The sequence below is a fragment of the Haliaeetus leucocephalus genome, unplaced genomic scaffold, assembly GCF_000737465.1.
Source record: "Haliaeetus leucocephalus isolate CR32 unplaced genomic scaffold, Haliaeetus_leucocephalus-4.0 Scaffold184, whole genome shotgun sequence".
Lineage (NCBI taxonomy): Eukaryota > Metazoa > Chordata > Aves > Accipitriformes > Accipitridae > Haliaeetus > Haliaeetus leucocephalus.
The window spans coordinates 13,329,424-13,346,832 of record NW_010972620.1 but is presented as its reverse complement, the minus strand read 5'-3'; the positions used below and the strand labels follow the sequence as shown (position 1 = coordinate 13,346,832).

At 36.5% G+C, this 17,409-nt stretch overlaps 1 protein-coding gene across 2 annotated transcripts in view; it reads left to right on the top strand.

The window, feature by feature from the left end:
* MYOF (myoferlin) overlaps positions 1 to 17,409 on the top strand; it is a 72,100-nt gene that overhangs the window by 8,016 nt on the left and 46,675 nt on the right. For both annotated transcript variants that reach the window (XM_010564928.1, XM_010564927.1), the window contains exons 4-10: positions 10,030 to 10,138; positions 11,345 to 11,437; positions 12,696 to 12,699; positions 13,602 to 13,762; positions 14,279 to 14,407; positions 15,866 to 15,928; positions 16,041 to 16,091. In XM_010564928.1, coding sequence (XP_010563230.1) covers positions 10,030 to 10,138; positions 11,345 to 11,437; positions 12,696 to 12,699; positions 13,602 to 13,762; positions 14,279 to 14,407; positions 15,866 to 15,928; positions 16,041 to 16,091 — 610 coding nt within the window. The remainder of the gene's footprint in view (positions 1 to 10,029; positions 10,139 to 11,344; positions 11,438 to 12,695; positions 12,700 to 13,601; positions 13,763 to 14,278; positions 14,408 to 15,865; positions 15,929 to 16,040; positions 16,092 to 17,409) is intronic.

The window sequence follows — 17,409 nt, the reverse complement described above, 5'->3', positions numbered from 1 at the left end:
GTTCTCTGCATGGTCATTAAAAAGCTTGAACCTGAAAACAAAAGTAACTTCCCCAAGATCAGCTTGCAGAACTCTTTTTCAGTGTCAGGTGTGAGAGTAAATTCTCTCACACTGAGTAGGGAAATGAATCTGTCTGCAGTTGTTGGTCGAGTGTTACAAACCTCAGGCTTGTTGCATATATGGACGATTACCAATGCTGCTGCTACCTCCTCTTCTGGTTATATTTTAAAAACATTGTTTAAAAATGGATTGAGGATTTTTTCTTCGTTTGGTGTTTTTGTTTTGGTTTGTTGGGTTTTTTTAAAGAAAATATGTAGTTTGGTATTAAGAGAGTCTTCTGTGGAAAGTAAATTGAATAACCTCAGCAGAAGAAGAAAATGGATATCTAGCTTCCCATTCCTTAGAGGACTTGAGACTTATAAAAATGGGGTGGGAGGCCACTGAGAATTGCCTTTTCTGACATTCATTTCTTGGAAAGGAAAGGCAGAGACTCCTACTATCAGTAAAGGATTTAGAGTTTAGGTCTGCAGTAGATAGAAACACCCATTTTCATGATGCCCCTAACATGCAGGAATTTAAGGCTCTTTCCCTCCTGCACCATTTCTGGTCGGTTAGTACTGTTAGTGCATGTGGATAGGCTTGAATCCTACTCTAAAAGTCTAAACTCTACCAGTGCAGTATGTACAGCACCTAGATACCTAAAATTGGGTTCTGCATTTTTCAGATATCTAAAAATCAAGTATCATGGGATCTAAGGCTGCAGATCTTTTTGTGTATGGTCTTTTTTTTTTTTCATTTGTGAGAGGCTAAAAGACAGTTTCATTTGTGCAGTTGTTTGTTGATTCCTCAGTGCTCAGCCAAAAACTTCTTCATGTAGTAGTAAGATGCTTAGATTTAGTTTTGACAAAATCAGGTTTTATTATTAATTTTAGAGAACTGAAGATAACAAACAGTAGCTATATCTATGTGTGCCTGGAAGGATATCACACAAACCAAATAGATCTCCGTCAACTAAAAAATGACAAACATGTCTAGATTTTCTACGCATGAAGTAATTACAGCAGAAAAGATGCACGAGTGTATGATTTTCTCTAAATTTTTTTTTTTTTTTTTTAGTTTAGTCGTGCTGTTGAAGACACTGAGAAAGGAGCCACCTTGAATTGAGGCTTCTATCTTATATAAAAGGAGATGACATTATAAAAAGTTGTAGAGTACTGAAATGCTGTCAGGTGTCCCATGTTGGCATTTAAACATTTTTTGTAGGTTTATACTCCTACAGAACAGGAACATGTAATAAGCAAACATAAAAGTAATTAAGGTGTCTTGTTCAACTAATTTTTAAGAGTAATCTTTGTATTTTTCAAACTTTTTTTTTAATAAGAATAGATTTGTTCCTGTGAATTGAGTTGATAGGATCTTTTGACTGTGGCCATTGAAAAAAATTTAAAAATTGTCGCCATGAAAAATTAAAATGGTATATGTGGGAGCACTAGAATTCAATTCACATTCTATTAAAAAGTATACTATATAAACTTTAGTAAAGCTGGAGGGCGCTTTTTGTCATTTTGACCTGGACTTTGAAGTTCCTGCTGTATTTGTGATGAAACAAATACATAACACAGACTCTAACAAATTTTATGTGGTTCTGAACATAAGATGATAGAGATTTAAAAAAAAAAGTATCTAGAATTTTGTAGGATTTAAGCTTTAATTTAATATCAGAATTGTAGATGTACAGGATACTTTAAAGCAATGCATGCAGATCATTTCAACGAAGAAGACATAAATTACCAGTTGAAATTGTTAGCAACCTTTTGTGTTCTGCATGCCATTTATTTTATGACTCATCACACAGAAATAAACCTGGTCCTTGAAATCACCTGCAGGAAAAGGGTAAGGTCTTGGGTGGCAGCAAGCTAATTGGAAAGCTTTTCTTTTAGATAATCTACAGCAGGGATAGAGTGTATTGTTTTGTGTTGAAACATGCTTGTACTAAAAGCTCTGGCAAAGTCTAGCAGTTCTTTCTTAACATACATAAGATAAAGCTTCATCAATGTGTTTAATCTTTAGCTGTCCCACAGTGGTTAAGATCTTCTGCCTATCTCTGCTTAAATCATAGGATTTTTGTCTAAAAAGGTGAATAGATACATTTGGACAAGCATTATTCAGAGATATTTCTTTTAATCTGTGCAGAAAAAACAACAGCTTGTGAAAAATTAGATGCCATTTTCCTGATTCTTTGTATAAAGTCCTAGCTTTTAAACAAGGATCTATTTCTCTGTTCGCTGCACTCCCATGCTCCCTCTTTTCTGTAAATGCCAAGTAGTGTTGGCTGTTGCTATTTTGAAAGGGAGTATGTTATCATCTTCTTTCCTTTTTTTTTTTTTGTGTGGCAAGTTTGGATATTTTGTGACATTGAGCTAGGCATACATTCATATTTATTGATAGTAGTCCACTTCCATTGTTAGCTTTTCTTTATTACTTTCTGCCTCCTCCCAATATGTGAATTCAGGTTTTTACAATACTCCAACAGCTCTGTCATAAAATCACTCTGAGTCAAGCCGATGCCCTCAGATCTCTCATTCTTGAGATTTCTGTAGGTCAGTAAAGCAGGAATATGTTGCATGCCTCTGGCTTTAGGGAAATCCCAGAAATCACAGAACTTGATACAGGAAAGCTTGCCAGTAATCAGAATGTTGTGATGGATTTTATAACATATCAGAAAATAAAGGAAAGTGCTTATCTGAAGCCCCTAAAATGTTTCACTCTGTACATGGGCTCAAAGCTAAGAAGGCACGTGTTGGTTTTTTTCAAACTGTATTTGTAAATATCATCTGGACTCATATTTGTAGCGCTTAACCCCCAGCTTGTGCAAATGCCTGTTTGTTTTGCTTGGGTTTATGCACTGGTTTATGCACCACTTACTTATTCTGCATACAATTTAAAAAATGAACCAGTAAAATTCTTTGGGAAAGTAACTTCCATGTATGGAGCTGTGCAAAAATATGTGTAGTCCATACCAAAGATAGAGCAAAACCTTCCAAGTAATGCTCTTTGAAAATAAATCCTCAATAACTGCCACATATTTGCAGCATGTGATGTGTTTGGAAGGGCTGTTGGCAGGGAAATAGGATAAGGGGGTGAGAAGTGGGACACATGAGCAGGCTTCCTGACTGTAACAAGATAATAGGAAATGTCATCTTGGATTTCGTTTAAAGACACAAAGCACTGTAACAGCAGAAGAGATTTGGTATTAACGAACATTCACATTTAGACAAAGGAGCATATGAAAGAGAGACCATGGAGTAAGTTTCTCATATATTAGCATGCATGTATGCATAACCTGTGTTTCTGTAGAGTTACTGATTCTATTGACTAATACTGAGTTTGAGAGAGATTTAGGACTGCCATATCCCAGTTTTGCTATTCTTTCACAGTATCCTCTTTAATACTTAAGAAAAAGTCTATAGTTAGATACATGCCTGCAGTGCTGCAGCATTCCAAAAAGATGCTTGGTGGAAGAGTGTGCAAATGACACTCAAAGATGGAGTACAAGGCCTACCTAAGGTCCTTACTACTGAGAGCTATTATAATGACAGTTTAAAAAAGGGGGGGGGCGGGGAGAATGGAGAGAGGGCTGGACAATGTTGTAATAATTTTTACTTGTAAATTTGATGTGGTTAACTGAAGTCTTTCAGAGGTAAAGGCACATTATTTCAGAAACCCAGGGTTTGCCATGTGCTTTTGACATTATTCATGAGTGGACCCATTAACCTGGGAGGTGTATCTGGTGTTTCAGCTAAGTGGGATCTGAGTATAAATCAATAATCTTTCCTTTAGAGGTTCATGTTTTTATATATTTTACTTTAAAGTCTAGATTGAATTGGGATTTAGTTTTTGAGTGTAAAGGGTACATCTATGGGACTGTGTTGCCTGAGAAAGAGCGCTGAGAAGAAACTACACCATGGCTTTGGCTTTATTTTCTCTCTTCTGGAGGAAAATAAGCAATGGGGATTGCTGTTGTTATCTTCAAGGTAGATACAACTTTTGCTCAAACATTCTGCCACAGTTCTTTGCTGCAGTGTAGGCTAGAAGCAGAACAATGTGTTTCTCAACCCAGCTCTCTCTCTGGCTGCTCACTCACAAAGCTCCTAGCCAATACACACTCTGCTGCTCCATGCAGTGCTACTCCTAACTACTTCTGGGCACCTGGTCTGTTGCTGCGCCTAAGAGGTAACTACAGAACTCATACTCCCCTCTAGAACAACACAGCAGAAGATTGCAATATAACCCATGATTTGTTACAACTCCTAGAAACTTAACATAGCTGTTGATCTAGCCCATTCTTATACTGACGCAGGAGGAGGAGCACAGTGGATGTTACTCTGTTTTTACACTGTGCCAAAACACTTAACTCATTGCTTTGGCATTTAGAAATCAAACCTGAAAGAACATTTGAATATTTTTCTGTTTCTTTTTTTCCTGGAGATAGAATTTACTGCTTCATTTACAGGATCACTAAACTTTTGTAGATAGATTAAATGAGTGCTCTTCATGGTAAAAAGACACAGTCAATGGAAAAGATAAATAAAGCAAACCACACTGACATGTATGCAGACAGACCATCATAGGAATAAACTAGAGAGGACTCATATGATCCATGCTTAGCTAGATTTTCCAGCATGAAGATGTTTGAAAAGAGAACACATCTGTTTTCTATTATGTCTAATACTGTTAGTAGAAAGACTTCAAACTCTCAGAACACAAATCTTTATGCAGTTAAAAAAACCCAAACAAACGAAAAAAAAAAAAACCAGTTCAGTTGTCCCTGTGAAGTTAAGAAAAAAAATGTTAACAGGAAGTTAGTCGTGTCTGAATGAAGTGATTTTCATTCTGTTTGAAAGAGAGTTGGGATTATGTGTTTCCCCATGTTCTTTGCATAGTTAGTAACCTAGCGACACAGAGGAAAAACAGATTGGGCGCACCCTTTTCTCAAGCAGAAAAATGCAGCCACAAATGAACAGTGCAGCAAATTATTTAATCATGTTTAAGTATTTTCCATAGTTAAATAACTTCTAGATTGTTTGAATCCTCCTACAGCTGTACCGTTTTGTGTGGATTCTTTTCTGCGTCAGTGTGGCTGTGCATAGTTGCACATTTTCCATGCATATGTTGTATGCAAGGTCCAGCCTGGTTATGATTCAGTTTTGAGGTTTTCTGCCTTGCACAAAATAGTACCCGTGCTTTGTTTCTTTTTTAGAGTTTTTTCTTGCAAAGAGTATTATCAAATAACTAAAGAAGATAAAAATAGTTGGTTTGCTCTTAATAAAAATTCAAAACACAGCACAAATAACAGAAGGTGGGTGTTGGGTCTTGTAGCATAGAATCTGTAATGGTACATATACACTGAGAAAGGTTGAGTGTAGCAATTATAACTGCAGTGTGGGATCAAGTTTGGTGATGAGAATAATCAATATAAACATCTGCGAAAATAAACCCCTGCCAAAATAAACCCTTAAAAATAAGTCAAAAGGATTTAAATGCTTGACTCTCAGGGGATTAAAATCACTGGGCTTCCAGTAGAAGTAGCATGTAAGCAGCTGGAGGACATGATATGCTAAAGAATTTAGTATAAATTGCTAACTTCAAACAGAGGAGGAGTAATAAAATGGTTGGTACTGTGAGTTAGCATTTCCTGATCCAGAGAAGGGTGTGAAGTTTCACTTCTCTTGGTTATTTGGGCAGCTAACAGGAAGTGCTAACCACAGCGCTAACGGATTAATTAGCTTTGGCACAAACGCAACACTGTGTTTAATAGTTGGTCATCAGTAGTTCATTGATTTCATGCTGATAAACTAAGTATTTCCCTTTGATTACAGGGGTGGAAAGTATCATAGGCCTAGTACTGATTTGAAGTGGTTTAAAATCCACGGTCTTTGCATTTATCTTTGGTATCTTATTCAGTGGTAGACCAGAATGTTTAAACTGCTTGTGGCAGGACAGGTTTTTTGCTTTACTTCTGCAAAGTTGGAAAAGTTTAAGAGACCTGGCTGACTGGGCACTATACACATACAAGTCTTGGGGATGGCAAAAAAGGTACTCAAGCAGAGTTAAGAAGCCAATACTCATTTGCTATCTACTGCCAAAAGAGCCGATGAACAAAATGTCAGAGGATGTACTGAGGTATTCCAAAAGCAGAAACTATCCCACTTGATGGTGGCAAAGAGACCAGTGTGATCTGGAATTAAACAGGCGAGTGTTGTCTGCCTAGGGAAGAGGAAGAAAGCTGAAAGAGCTCCAGCAAAGAGCAGTGTCCTTTGAGGATGAATAGGTGGCAACGTCTTTTCAGCTGTGCTGGAAAGAAAGGACTTCTTGTCACCTTGAAGGTTATGACTTCAGAGGGAATCCTGCCTGAAGGTAGAAAGTCTTCAGAGTTCAGAGGAATGCAGCAACTTCACAGTAGTCGTGCAGAGAACTGGGGCTCTAGTTACATATCAGAAGCAAGTATAGCAGCAGACCTTGCAGCAAAGCATTAAACAGCCATGAACCATTAATGGACGTGTTGTCACAACAGCTGCTGCTGACTTGGCTGACTTGGTTTACCCAACTTAGCCCAAAGATTAGAGACATGAGAGAAGCATCTCAGGAAAAAGGCTTTCTCCAAGACCTGTGTAAGTGACAAAGATGAGACTTAGTGATGACCTTGAGGCATTCCTTGTTACATTTGAAAATATTACTTCAGCTGTTGAGTAGCTGTATGATCAAAACCCAACTGGACATTGTCCTGGGCAACCTGTTCTAGCTGACTCTGCTTGAGCAGAGGGGTTGGACTAGATGATCTTGAGTGGTCCCTTCCAAACTCATCAGTTGTGTGGTTCTGCGAAGGGAGGGTTGAAACATCCCAAATCCAGTAAACAGGACCACTCTGGGGAAGGCAAAAGACTAACTACCTAAAGCTTAGAAGTAGGCTAAGGTAGTGTATAGGGTGAATATTAGATTTCTTACTCTTGCTAGAGTGGAAAAATACTGGAGACTATTGTTGCCCAACCTGTTAAAGGAGGGGGAAACAAAGGACTTTAGGGGCAACTAGTAACAAACAAGTAGTCTATGTAACTGACTCCCTCTTCAGTCTTCTGAAGGTTGTCAGAATTTTAAAAACAATTACTGTGTATTCAAATCTGTACACAGTTATCGTTTGCACAGGACAGATGAGGATGTAGAAATGGAAATTTACACTGGAAAATTTCAAAAGCACTACTGTTGAACAGCTGTTCTTGAGTTAATATCACCAGATAGGTGGGTGTGGTTGCTGAAAGTCATCCAGATGATTTGAGACTGCGTGACTTCTGAACTGAAGTTCTTTTTGGAGTTAATGTAAGTCACTCCAGCTCATATCAAATCAAAAGAGCAAGTCTACAAAATTTTTCTACAAATGTGCATAGAAGATTTTCTTTGCCTTTCTCCAGAATCAGATTTGGCCTAGCTGGTTTTGGGTAGTCTTGTTGGGTTTTTCCCTTCTGTGATACCTCAAACTATGTATGTTTCTCTCTGTTATTCTCAAATGGTAAGGAAGGCATAGTCACGACTGAAGGATTTGGGGAAAATAAGAATATTTGGAATTGAAAGTTTTTATTGATTCATTTTGCATTGAAGGAAGAAGAGGGAAGAGGAGTTGGTTTCTCTCAGTATGCAGTTGTGTAAATGAAGTTGTAGGAATAGTTTGCCATTTGCTTATATTATACTTGCTTTCAAAGCTATTACCATGTTAAGGCTATGTAATAAAGAGAAAAATGCATTAAGCTACCCAATATTTTTCTCTCTTAACTGCTTTGGGATTTGCAATCGTTATGGAATGAACCTTTTCTGCTTTTCTTTGACTGTTGAACAGTATCAGTGTCTGTCTGCATGGCACCTGCTCTTTACATAGAAAAGTTTGGTCAAATATAGAGGGAGATGTTCTCTTTGGTGTGTAATGTCAGACTTGCTTGACTTTTGTATAGCCCCAATTTTTGGAATGTTGAAGCCACAGGGGAAAAAATAAACCCTCTTTCTGTTTAAGAGAGACCATCTGCTGTTGTTTCCTGAGCTAGGTAGACTTTACTCTTTAGTGTCTAGATTTGCTACATCACATCATAAGCAATGTGAAATAATACTACAGTTAGAGGGATAAATAAGACCACTGCATGTATACCTAATGTTCCAAATCTAGGTTTGTCTTGTGGGTTGAATGCAATTTTGATTGCATAACAGGAGAAATTGCTTCTTAAGCTCCCTAAAGTTGAGAAATGTGTAGAGTCAGTGTTTCAGCTAACGCCCAGCTCTGCAACAATTTGTAAAAAGTGAAAATGTACCTATGGTTAATCTAATGCTCACTGAAATAACTAGGTGTATTTCAATAGTTTTTTAAAGGACACTGGATCAAGACTACAATACTGAATACAGGTGTCCATTCAGTAAAGGGAGGAGAGGCAGGTGTTAGAAATGGCATCAGAGTTTCAGTTATGGTCATCTTAAAGGTTAGAACAGCTTCATGCATTTCCTCTGCAGCATGGCCTGATCTTAAACTGCTTTTCACATCTAGCCCATCCCCTCTGTGTGACGAATATGTGAGGCATAGCTGGAATATTACTGTCCTCTGGCAATTTGGGGGGCAGAAGTGAAAGGTTTGAGTAGTGAGTCAAAACTATCAAAAAGACAACTGGAATTGGAGGAGTGAGATGAACTGGGAAAGCAGAGTTGACTGAGGAGGTGACAGCACCAAAGTAATTCTAACAGATCATTCAAACAGAAAGTGTAGTTATTTTTTGTGCACAGCTAAACAAAAGTTGTAATGTGTAATACCTGGAGTGTATATTTGCAGGAAATTAATGTTTTATACTTACCTTTCCTAATGTAGTTTGCAAAAAGTAAATTATGTTCTCATGACATAGCACCTGAGAGTAGTTCCATGTCAAAAAGTGCCCTTGCATCCTTAGCTTCTCCATGAAAAAGCAATATAATATATTTAAAGGGACCTCAGTTATGTCCTCTGCGTACAGATCTTTTTTCTGCTTTGGCAGCAAAGCTGGTATTTTGTTTGTAAGACATGTTCTTTGTAATATTTACAGGGTGAAATTATCTTAGGGTTTTTTCACTGGCAAAAATCTCAGTTATTCCAATAATCTACTTCAGTATGGGAGTGAACTGCTATTACATACTATGGGAACGAAATACAGTGCCAGATATCATGAGACCAATGCCAGCCACACTGTTAGAAACTCTGCCTAGGAGAAGTTTCTCAGGTTAAAAGTGCATGCAGTTTTCACTTTTTTGAAGAGAATGGGCATGACAGATGCAGTCCCAAAGTAGGCAGAAGGAGCTCAGGAGAGTCTACTGCATCATGTCAGATCCCCTGGGTATCCTTTGGTAGGCCTCTCTAGAGCCATATCGAAACATTCTGAGAATTTAGAGGCAAGGATATGAACCTATTCCAAAATGTAGAGTATGGGCAAGAAGATTAATTTTGTGAAGGCTCTAGTAAGCACATTGATTACATTTGTTCTGCTTCATTGTATTCATTACAGAGATCTGTGTATGTGGTTTTGTGTCTCTGTGTCATATCTAGCTTTTATACATTACTTCTTATCTGAGAGTTTGCAAAGCTATATAGGGGAAAAAAGTGTTACATCCTTTAGTTTAGCAATGAGAATTCAGTGGCTGAAACAAGTGACATGGTTGTTGAAAGTTATACAGAAGATTATTTTCAAAAATACACATATAATTTATTTGAATTTAGGTTTTTAACCTCTTTTAGCTTAAAGCTGTGTCTTCTGTAAAGAACACCAGCACATTTAAGTGCAGTGAAACAGAAAATACAAATTAGCAGTATACAATCATTAGATAACATTTGCAATGATCTTTTGTTGTGTCTTGGGTTTTCAAGTCATGGCTGGAGTTATTTGGTCAACTAACAGACACTAGCAAAAGACAAAAGGAAACTTCTGTTTGATGTATACTTGCATTCTAATAATGGTTTTTACTTCATTTCAGATTAATTGGCAGTGCATCTGTAGCACTTAAGGATCTTGTAGGTAACCAAAGCAGATCTTTTCCCTTCAAACTCATACCTCTGCTAAATGAAAGGGGACAAGAAACTGGAGTGAGTGGCTTTCATTTCCTTATTTTACTGCATTCTTGATCAAAATGCTCCAGCAACAGGGCTAATAGTGAAACAAAAATATTTTCAAGTTATTTTTACTTTATAAATTAAATGCTTGGAATTTTGTAGCAAAAGCTCCAGACAGAGGAAATTTATAACAAGATATGGTTATGTCTATACCATCTGAGTTTGTTTAATATCCTTTAAGTTAGAGAAATTGTTTTCTGTGTATGTATTATGTATCTATATATATATGTTATAAATATTATGGGCCACAGAGTATGCATGGAAATCAGCCTGATGTTGAAAAAGAGCTTTTTCCTAAGTACCAGATGGCGTTCCCATATGTACTTTTTTGCTGTCTTCTTTCTAATATCCACATGGGTCATAGCACTGATTCTAGAAAGCACAAATCATGTACATGTTCACTGCTAGCTCAGTTCAGAAAGTTACACAAGAACTTGCTTAACTTGGTTTAGCACATGTTTAAATTTAACAGTTTATTAGTTATTAATTAAGTGGTTTCTAGAAGTGGGACCTTACTGTGTTTGTGCAGTCTAGCTGTTAAGGCACTTCATAGTGCATTCTAGTACACTTAATAATAAGAGACTTTAAGGGTAATTTCAGTATCTCATCATCTCTAGTTTAATATCATGGTTAGTCGGTCACAGGGTTGGTCTTTTTTTGCTGACTCCTCATGTTACTGTGGCAACTAGGAATAATAATGGATTGTTCAATAATCCAAAACCACAGTGAAGCACAAAAAAGGCAATTCTATAATTAGAATGAAAAATGTCATAGTGTTTCTTCTAGGATGGAGGTATGAACAAGCAATTAGAAGAGCCAGATAGGAAATTTTACTTATGATTCAGACTCGTTACATTGTTCATCAGATAGTGTTATTTCTCACTGCCTTTGTTTTTCCGTCTGCAAATTTAGGGTGTCACCCAGTCTGTCATGAATATTGTGGAACTAAATAAATTAACATTTGTAGAACACCTTATATACTTGTATTGTGACAGATTTTTCTAAATATAAACACAGTGATTCCATTTGTTAGATATTGTTTTAGAGCCTATTCCATTAGCTGCAAATTGTGTAATCTTTATTGTTCATGTTCTAACACTGTTCATGAACAACTTACTGCTTTAAATCAATTGTTGTGAATACTGTATGCTACATAAAAAAATGTGTATTTCTCTATAGGCAACAATTGATTTGGTAGTAGGATATGAGCCACCAGCTGGACCTGCAAATCCAAATGATCCAGGAGGGACCAGTACACAAGAAGGTATTTCAGTCTTTTCTCAGAACATTATTGTTAAAAGATCATGGAGATATTTAAGGTAAGTGATTCAACAAGCATTATTCATCAGAAAAAATGTAACCAGAAGCAAGCATGTCAAGACTGCCAGATAGTGATTTTAAAGAAATTAAGGATGATTCAGAACTACAGCTAGGAAGAAAATTGGCATTTCCTGACATAAAATGGTTTTTAACATCATTCTCTCCAGTGGAATCAGGTTACAAAAGAATGATGTTGCTTAAAAGCTTTTCAAAATGGCTTTTGTTCAGGAAAGAAAGGTTTTTGAGCGCTCAAAGAAACAGCAGTTACCTGCTAGAGCTAACCAAAAAACAGGGAAGCCATATTTTTAGAAAAATATATTCTACTACTTTGAATGTCAGGGAGCTTTGTGAAAAGATTTTCTTAAATTGTTAAACTTTTTTTTTCCTGTAGAATAAGTAAGTTTTGAAAGACACTGTTGTATCTTATATTAGGGTTGATATTTGACTAGCCTATGAAATACTGTGATCAGCAGGGAATATTCTTTGGTCTCTATATATCATATTAACCAGGCTTTTGCTGAGAGTGTTTTTGAGATCCTCTGTTTTTCCAGACTCTTAAAAGAACTGTGAAGTAACAACAGGTTTTTGCAGTTGATGGGCAAATAATTACCCTAATATCCAGGCTGTGTTTGTGCAGAAAGAAGTAACTGTTACAAATGTTATATGTTTGAGGAGAAATAAATCAGTTTGACCATTATCTGCTGATAGATAATAACATAAGAAGGAAAAAATTGAAATGAGGAGTCTTCTGGGAGGAAATTTTGATTCCACTGACTTTACTGAGAGTTGTTCTTAGGGAGTGGAAGGATAGGTAATGCAAACACAAAAGCCATGTGTTAAATTTCTACACTTCAAAATAATTTTATAGAAATGTTTTATAGAAATGCTGAAGGCTAAAAATGCAAATTGACTTCTATGAGATTATTTTGATAGCTTTTTTAAAATGTACTTGACTATAAGGTAATACAGGTAAAATAAAACATGGCAGGTTTTTTTGCTAGTATCCAGCAACTGCATGAAAATTATTTCAGTGCAAGTTATCAAACACAGCTTAGTTAATGATTGTAAATACCTGTTTCCCATTAAATGAAATCACCTCCCCAGCTGAGATTGCTACAGCTCAGTTTCAGAAATTAAAAATTAAGTGCTAAGTGTCTAATCAATCAGTTGCATGGATCCACCCAGGCAGATGGATTTTGAGAGATGTTAGGGAGGTGGGATCTTCCAGTTAGAAAATACATGGTATGTCAATCTCTGTGTTTTATACATCTCTTAGAAGGAGAGGACTGAGGACTTCATTATGCAAAGTGCTCATCACCCTGTGTTGGCAAACTAATTCATAAAGTTAACAAACATTCTGTTAATGCTAACCATCAGAGACGCAGCTTGTTCTTCCTGTAGATTTTACCATAGTCATTGTCCTTTAGTTAAGAAAAGAAGCTGGAAACACAAGGGAGTGACACACTAGATATTTACGGATCCTGTTTTGCAATACTGGAATCTCACTGTGTGATCCAGTATTGTAGTATCATGTGGTTGTAGAACAGTCTTCCACAGAGGTATTGTGATTTCAGAACTGTCAAAGAGGTTTACTAAGAAACTTTAACTTGTTCCACAGTTAAATGCTGTGGAGGAGGATTCAGAGTTTTAGTTTGGATGGCATACCTTAAATGTCTTCAAGTTTTCAAGATTCTGAAGTAAAAACCAATGATATGCTATAGCCTAGTCTTGCTGCTGGGAAACAGCTTCAACTGGAATAAAATTAATCACTGCTGGTGAATTGTGAACTAGTCTGGTGACAATTACAGCTGAACTGTTTTTTGCTAAAATTTCAATCGGTTCAAGAAAGTGTATGGGAATTGTATTAGATACTCTCCATCCTGAAGAGGGACAGATCTACACTTAGTTTGGTTAGGATATAAATTTGTTCTTAAGCACGCTAAAATGACTAGCTTTCAAAAGCAGTTGTAAGCATGTGGTTAGCAAAAAAAATTGTTGAAATGAGATAATAATACAATTTCAGTGGAACTCTTGGATATCAGACTCTTACTCCTATAACTTTAACATCAAGCTGTACTATTTGTTTATTAATTGCACTGTTTTTTTACTGTATGAGATGGAGAAGATGATGGAGGTTATGAGGATGGCTTGGATGGTCCAGTTGGTGGTATCACACCAACAGTTCCAAGTGGCACGAAGGAAGCCCAGCTAGCTAAACACATCACCAAAGGAAAGAAAACACGGAGAATCCTTTCTAACAAACCACAAGATTTCCAGGTAATAGATTTATTAAATGTTGCATGTTCTCTTTTTCTGCCTGGCATCACATTGTTCTTTTCACATAGCCTGAGTATAATTTAATGTCAGATTGTGCAAATCTAATGCACTGTAGAGACAATTATCGTCTTCATTTGAAAGCCTGTATTTCAAAAGTATTCTTCAAATTTGCCTGTTACAGTGATGTCCAATTTTGCAAAGTTCTGACTGAAATCTAGATGAACCTTATTTATTGTATAGTTGTATAGATTTCAAACTACAATAGCAGCTTTAAAAATAAGTAGTAAAAGCAAGTGAAAAATTTTTTACTGAAATAATTATCCCCAACTTGTCCTGTAAAATTCAAGTAAAATTATAGTTGCTATCATAATTAAGTTTGAAATGTCTGTCGGCCCATAGCTGCCAGCAACTTCAGGTGTTGGCTAACCTTTTTGGTGTAAGAAATTGTTGTCACCAGGATGATAGATAATATAGGGAATGTATTAATACAAATATTTGAATTATATTTTTTTTCAGATTCGTGTTAGAGTCATTGAAGGTCGTCAGTTGCCTGGAAATAACATAAAACCAGTAGTCAAAGTTCATGTTTGTGGTCAGACACACCGAACAAGAATCAAAAGAGGGAACAACCCATATTTTGATGAAGTAAGTGGCATAAGAACACTGTAGCTGAAATGTGGATGCTATCACATGTAGAAAAATAGTTATTACAGCTTTCATTATCATCAGTGAATAAGAATATGCTAATATTTAAGGGTAATTATGGCTAATACACATTTTGCAGTTCCCAGTCCCTTTCTTTATGTATTCACATCAATAAGCACATCTCTATTGCTGGCAGTCTTAGTAGATAAAGCTATCTAGAAGGAAGTCAAACTTCAGCTGAGATGTTTGGAACATGTTCTTTGATACAGTTGGCCATGTGACATAACAATGACTTTGAATAGTTGTGTGCAGGCTATAAAATCACAGAAAAATTAATTAGGAATCATTATAGACCTCTATGGTGTGTGCAGATGAGCTTTCAATGTAATGCTTTGGGTCAGTAAGACTGCCACACAGAATCTGGAAATGTCATTGCCTTGCTACCCATGATTTGTAAAAGCACAACTAGATTTCTTTGTCCAGAAGGGATCTGTACAACAAACACACTGAAATACAGCAGAGAATTCAAAGCCATATAAGGGACACAAGAATGATCCCATGTCTGGAAGACTAATGTTGCAAAGCTTAAGCTTAACAGAGAGAATGCTGACAGATAACTCTCATTACCTGGATGTGTGTGGAAAAATCAGAAAATTTTGGAACTGGGTGGCAAGCATGTTTTAACACATACAGACAAAACCAAGGAAGATATAAAACTCAGAGACTTGAACTAAGCTGTAAGTAACAGTCAAGATTTATGAAGCAGTGGTAAAAAACAGGGAAAGGAGAAAGCCAGTTGCATCTTGTATTGAATCAATTCCTAGGCAGTCTCAGTATCCAGACTAGGCTAAAAATGCGATAGGAGGGACCATGTTTATGCACCTTTCCCTTTTGTTGGATAAAGTACTGACTGGAGTGTAGCTGGGCTCAACAACCAAACTTAGTGAGGCATGTATTATTAATAAAACAAGTACCTTCATACTGTCAAACTATCAGATTTATTCCTGTGGCCTTGAATTTCAAAGATGCAAATCATTACAATCACTATCACCAATAGCCCTAAACAAGGCTTTTTTGACAGCTACAACAGAGACGGCTAGACCAGGATTGAATGTCCTGGAAAATGAACAGCCTTTGTAATTCCCAAAGTTGTTCCCCTGAGGAAAATGTGAAGTGCGGAGCAAGGAGCAAGGGCAGTGCTGAAAGTCTGCAGCACAGCTATGCCTACTGCATTCATTCAAATTGAAGTTGTGACTGTCTTTTGTCTATTTTGTACTATTTACTAAATTTAGTTTTTTATTCTGCATAAATTATTATGTGTCCAGCAAGGAGGCAGAGTAAAAGTTCTGTAGCAGACATGCTTCACAAGCCTCTTAAATTAATGTTTCTGCATCTTCTGTTAAGAGAATTATGTTTGTCATTTTGAGACAGGTTTTTTGTTTGTTTCTACCTTAACAGATATTTTTCTACAATGTCCACATGACTCCTTTAGAGTTGCTTGATGAAACAATTAGTATTCGGGTAAGGAAAAATGATGCATGTTCAAAAGGCTGCTGGATGCATATAGTATTGTCTGACCATTTCACTGTGATGTTTAGGAACATTGCTGTTTCACGCTTGTCTGTCTTTTTAGGTGTACGATTCTTATTCTCTACGAGCAGACTCTCTAATGGGAGAATTTAAGGTGGGTATGAAACAACTTCCATATCTTGACTAAATTAAATAAAATGAGAATTTTTTTAAGTACTTGTTTTAAATGTTGAAATTTATACTACTTCAGCATGGGGCCAAAGAATTACCTGATGATGTCTTCTCATGCTAGAGACCATTTGCTCAAAGCACTAGTAAACATTTTTCTTATTTGAGTAGAATATTATTGTTACAGAAAATTGTATGTTTTATATACCAAGTTCTCTAACTTGCATCCAAGAGAAAAAAATATTTACCAAAAGGTAAGTTTTTTCCTCAAAAGGTATCAGGGTGATTATTTGGTATGAGGTAGGGTTTGAAGAGATAATTTTATTAGATAGATAATAGGCAGAATAGTGATATGTGTGGCAGCATAAAGATACACATTCTCAAGTGATGTGCAAAGATATTCCATTGGTCAGAAGTTTGTTAAGTAACAGAGATTGTGGAAAAGTCTCTTAGTTAAAGTAATTTCTGTGGTTCTGATGATATTAGTGAGATTGTCTTTATTTGTATTTGTTATAGTCAATATTGGGAGGTAGACATCTGCCTGTTGAAGATATTCCTAAAGCAATACAAAGAATTCACATGACAGTTGTAATGGCTACTGGGATCCCATATTATAACATTTCTAGTATCAGTGTTCACTGTATTTTCTGTTTGCTTATTTTGTACTGCATAAATTCATTAGGTCTCTAGACCAGCTTTTCACACAAAATATGCAAGTGTGGAAGAGTGCTCTTTTCTAAATGAAGCAGTTTCTGCCACAAAGCTGGTTGCTTTTGCTTCTCACTGCTTATTACCTATGTAATTTCTAGTGATTCAGACAGCGGTATATTGCTCTGTGGAGGATTGATCATTCACTAAGCAGGTGACAGCATGTCTTTCAGGTACTTTCTGTTGCTGCAGGCACACATTCCAGGAGAAAACTCCAAGGGTAATTCTCTCTAGAAAATCACCCTTTCAGACTTTATCTGCAAGGAATACTAGCCCCAACTGCGATGAGCAAACATACTTACCTTCCTGAACATGTCTGAAATCTGATACAATGAATACAATCATGGTATATGTGCAGTCTTGTCCAGATTTGACACAGTGGGGGCGAAAACTGCCTGTGATCTTAATAAAAGAAAAAGGAAATTATTAATGAAAAAACAAACTTCATTTCTGGAACTGGAGGATGAGATGTTGAGCAGGAAATAGAAACAAAAGAGTTCTGAAAAGCCTGTCTGAACATAAAATAATGGGGAAACGTAAGGAATTCAAGAAGCACTAAGCTAGCCCCCCTCTTCTGTCTCTGATAAATGAAAAAG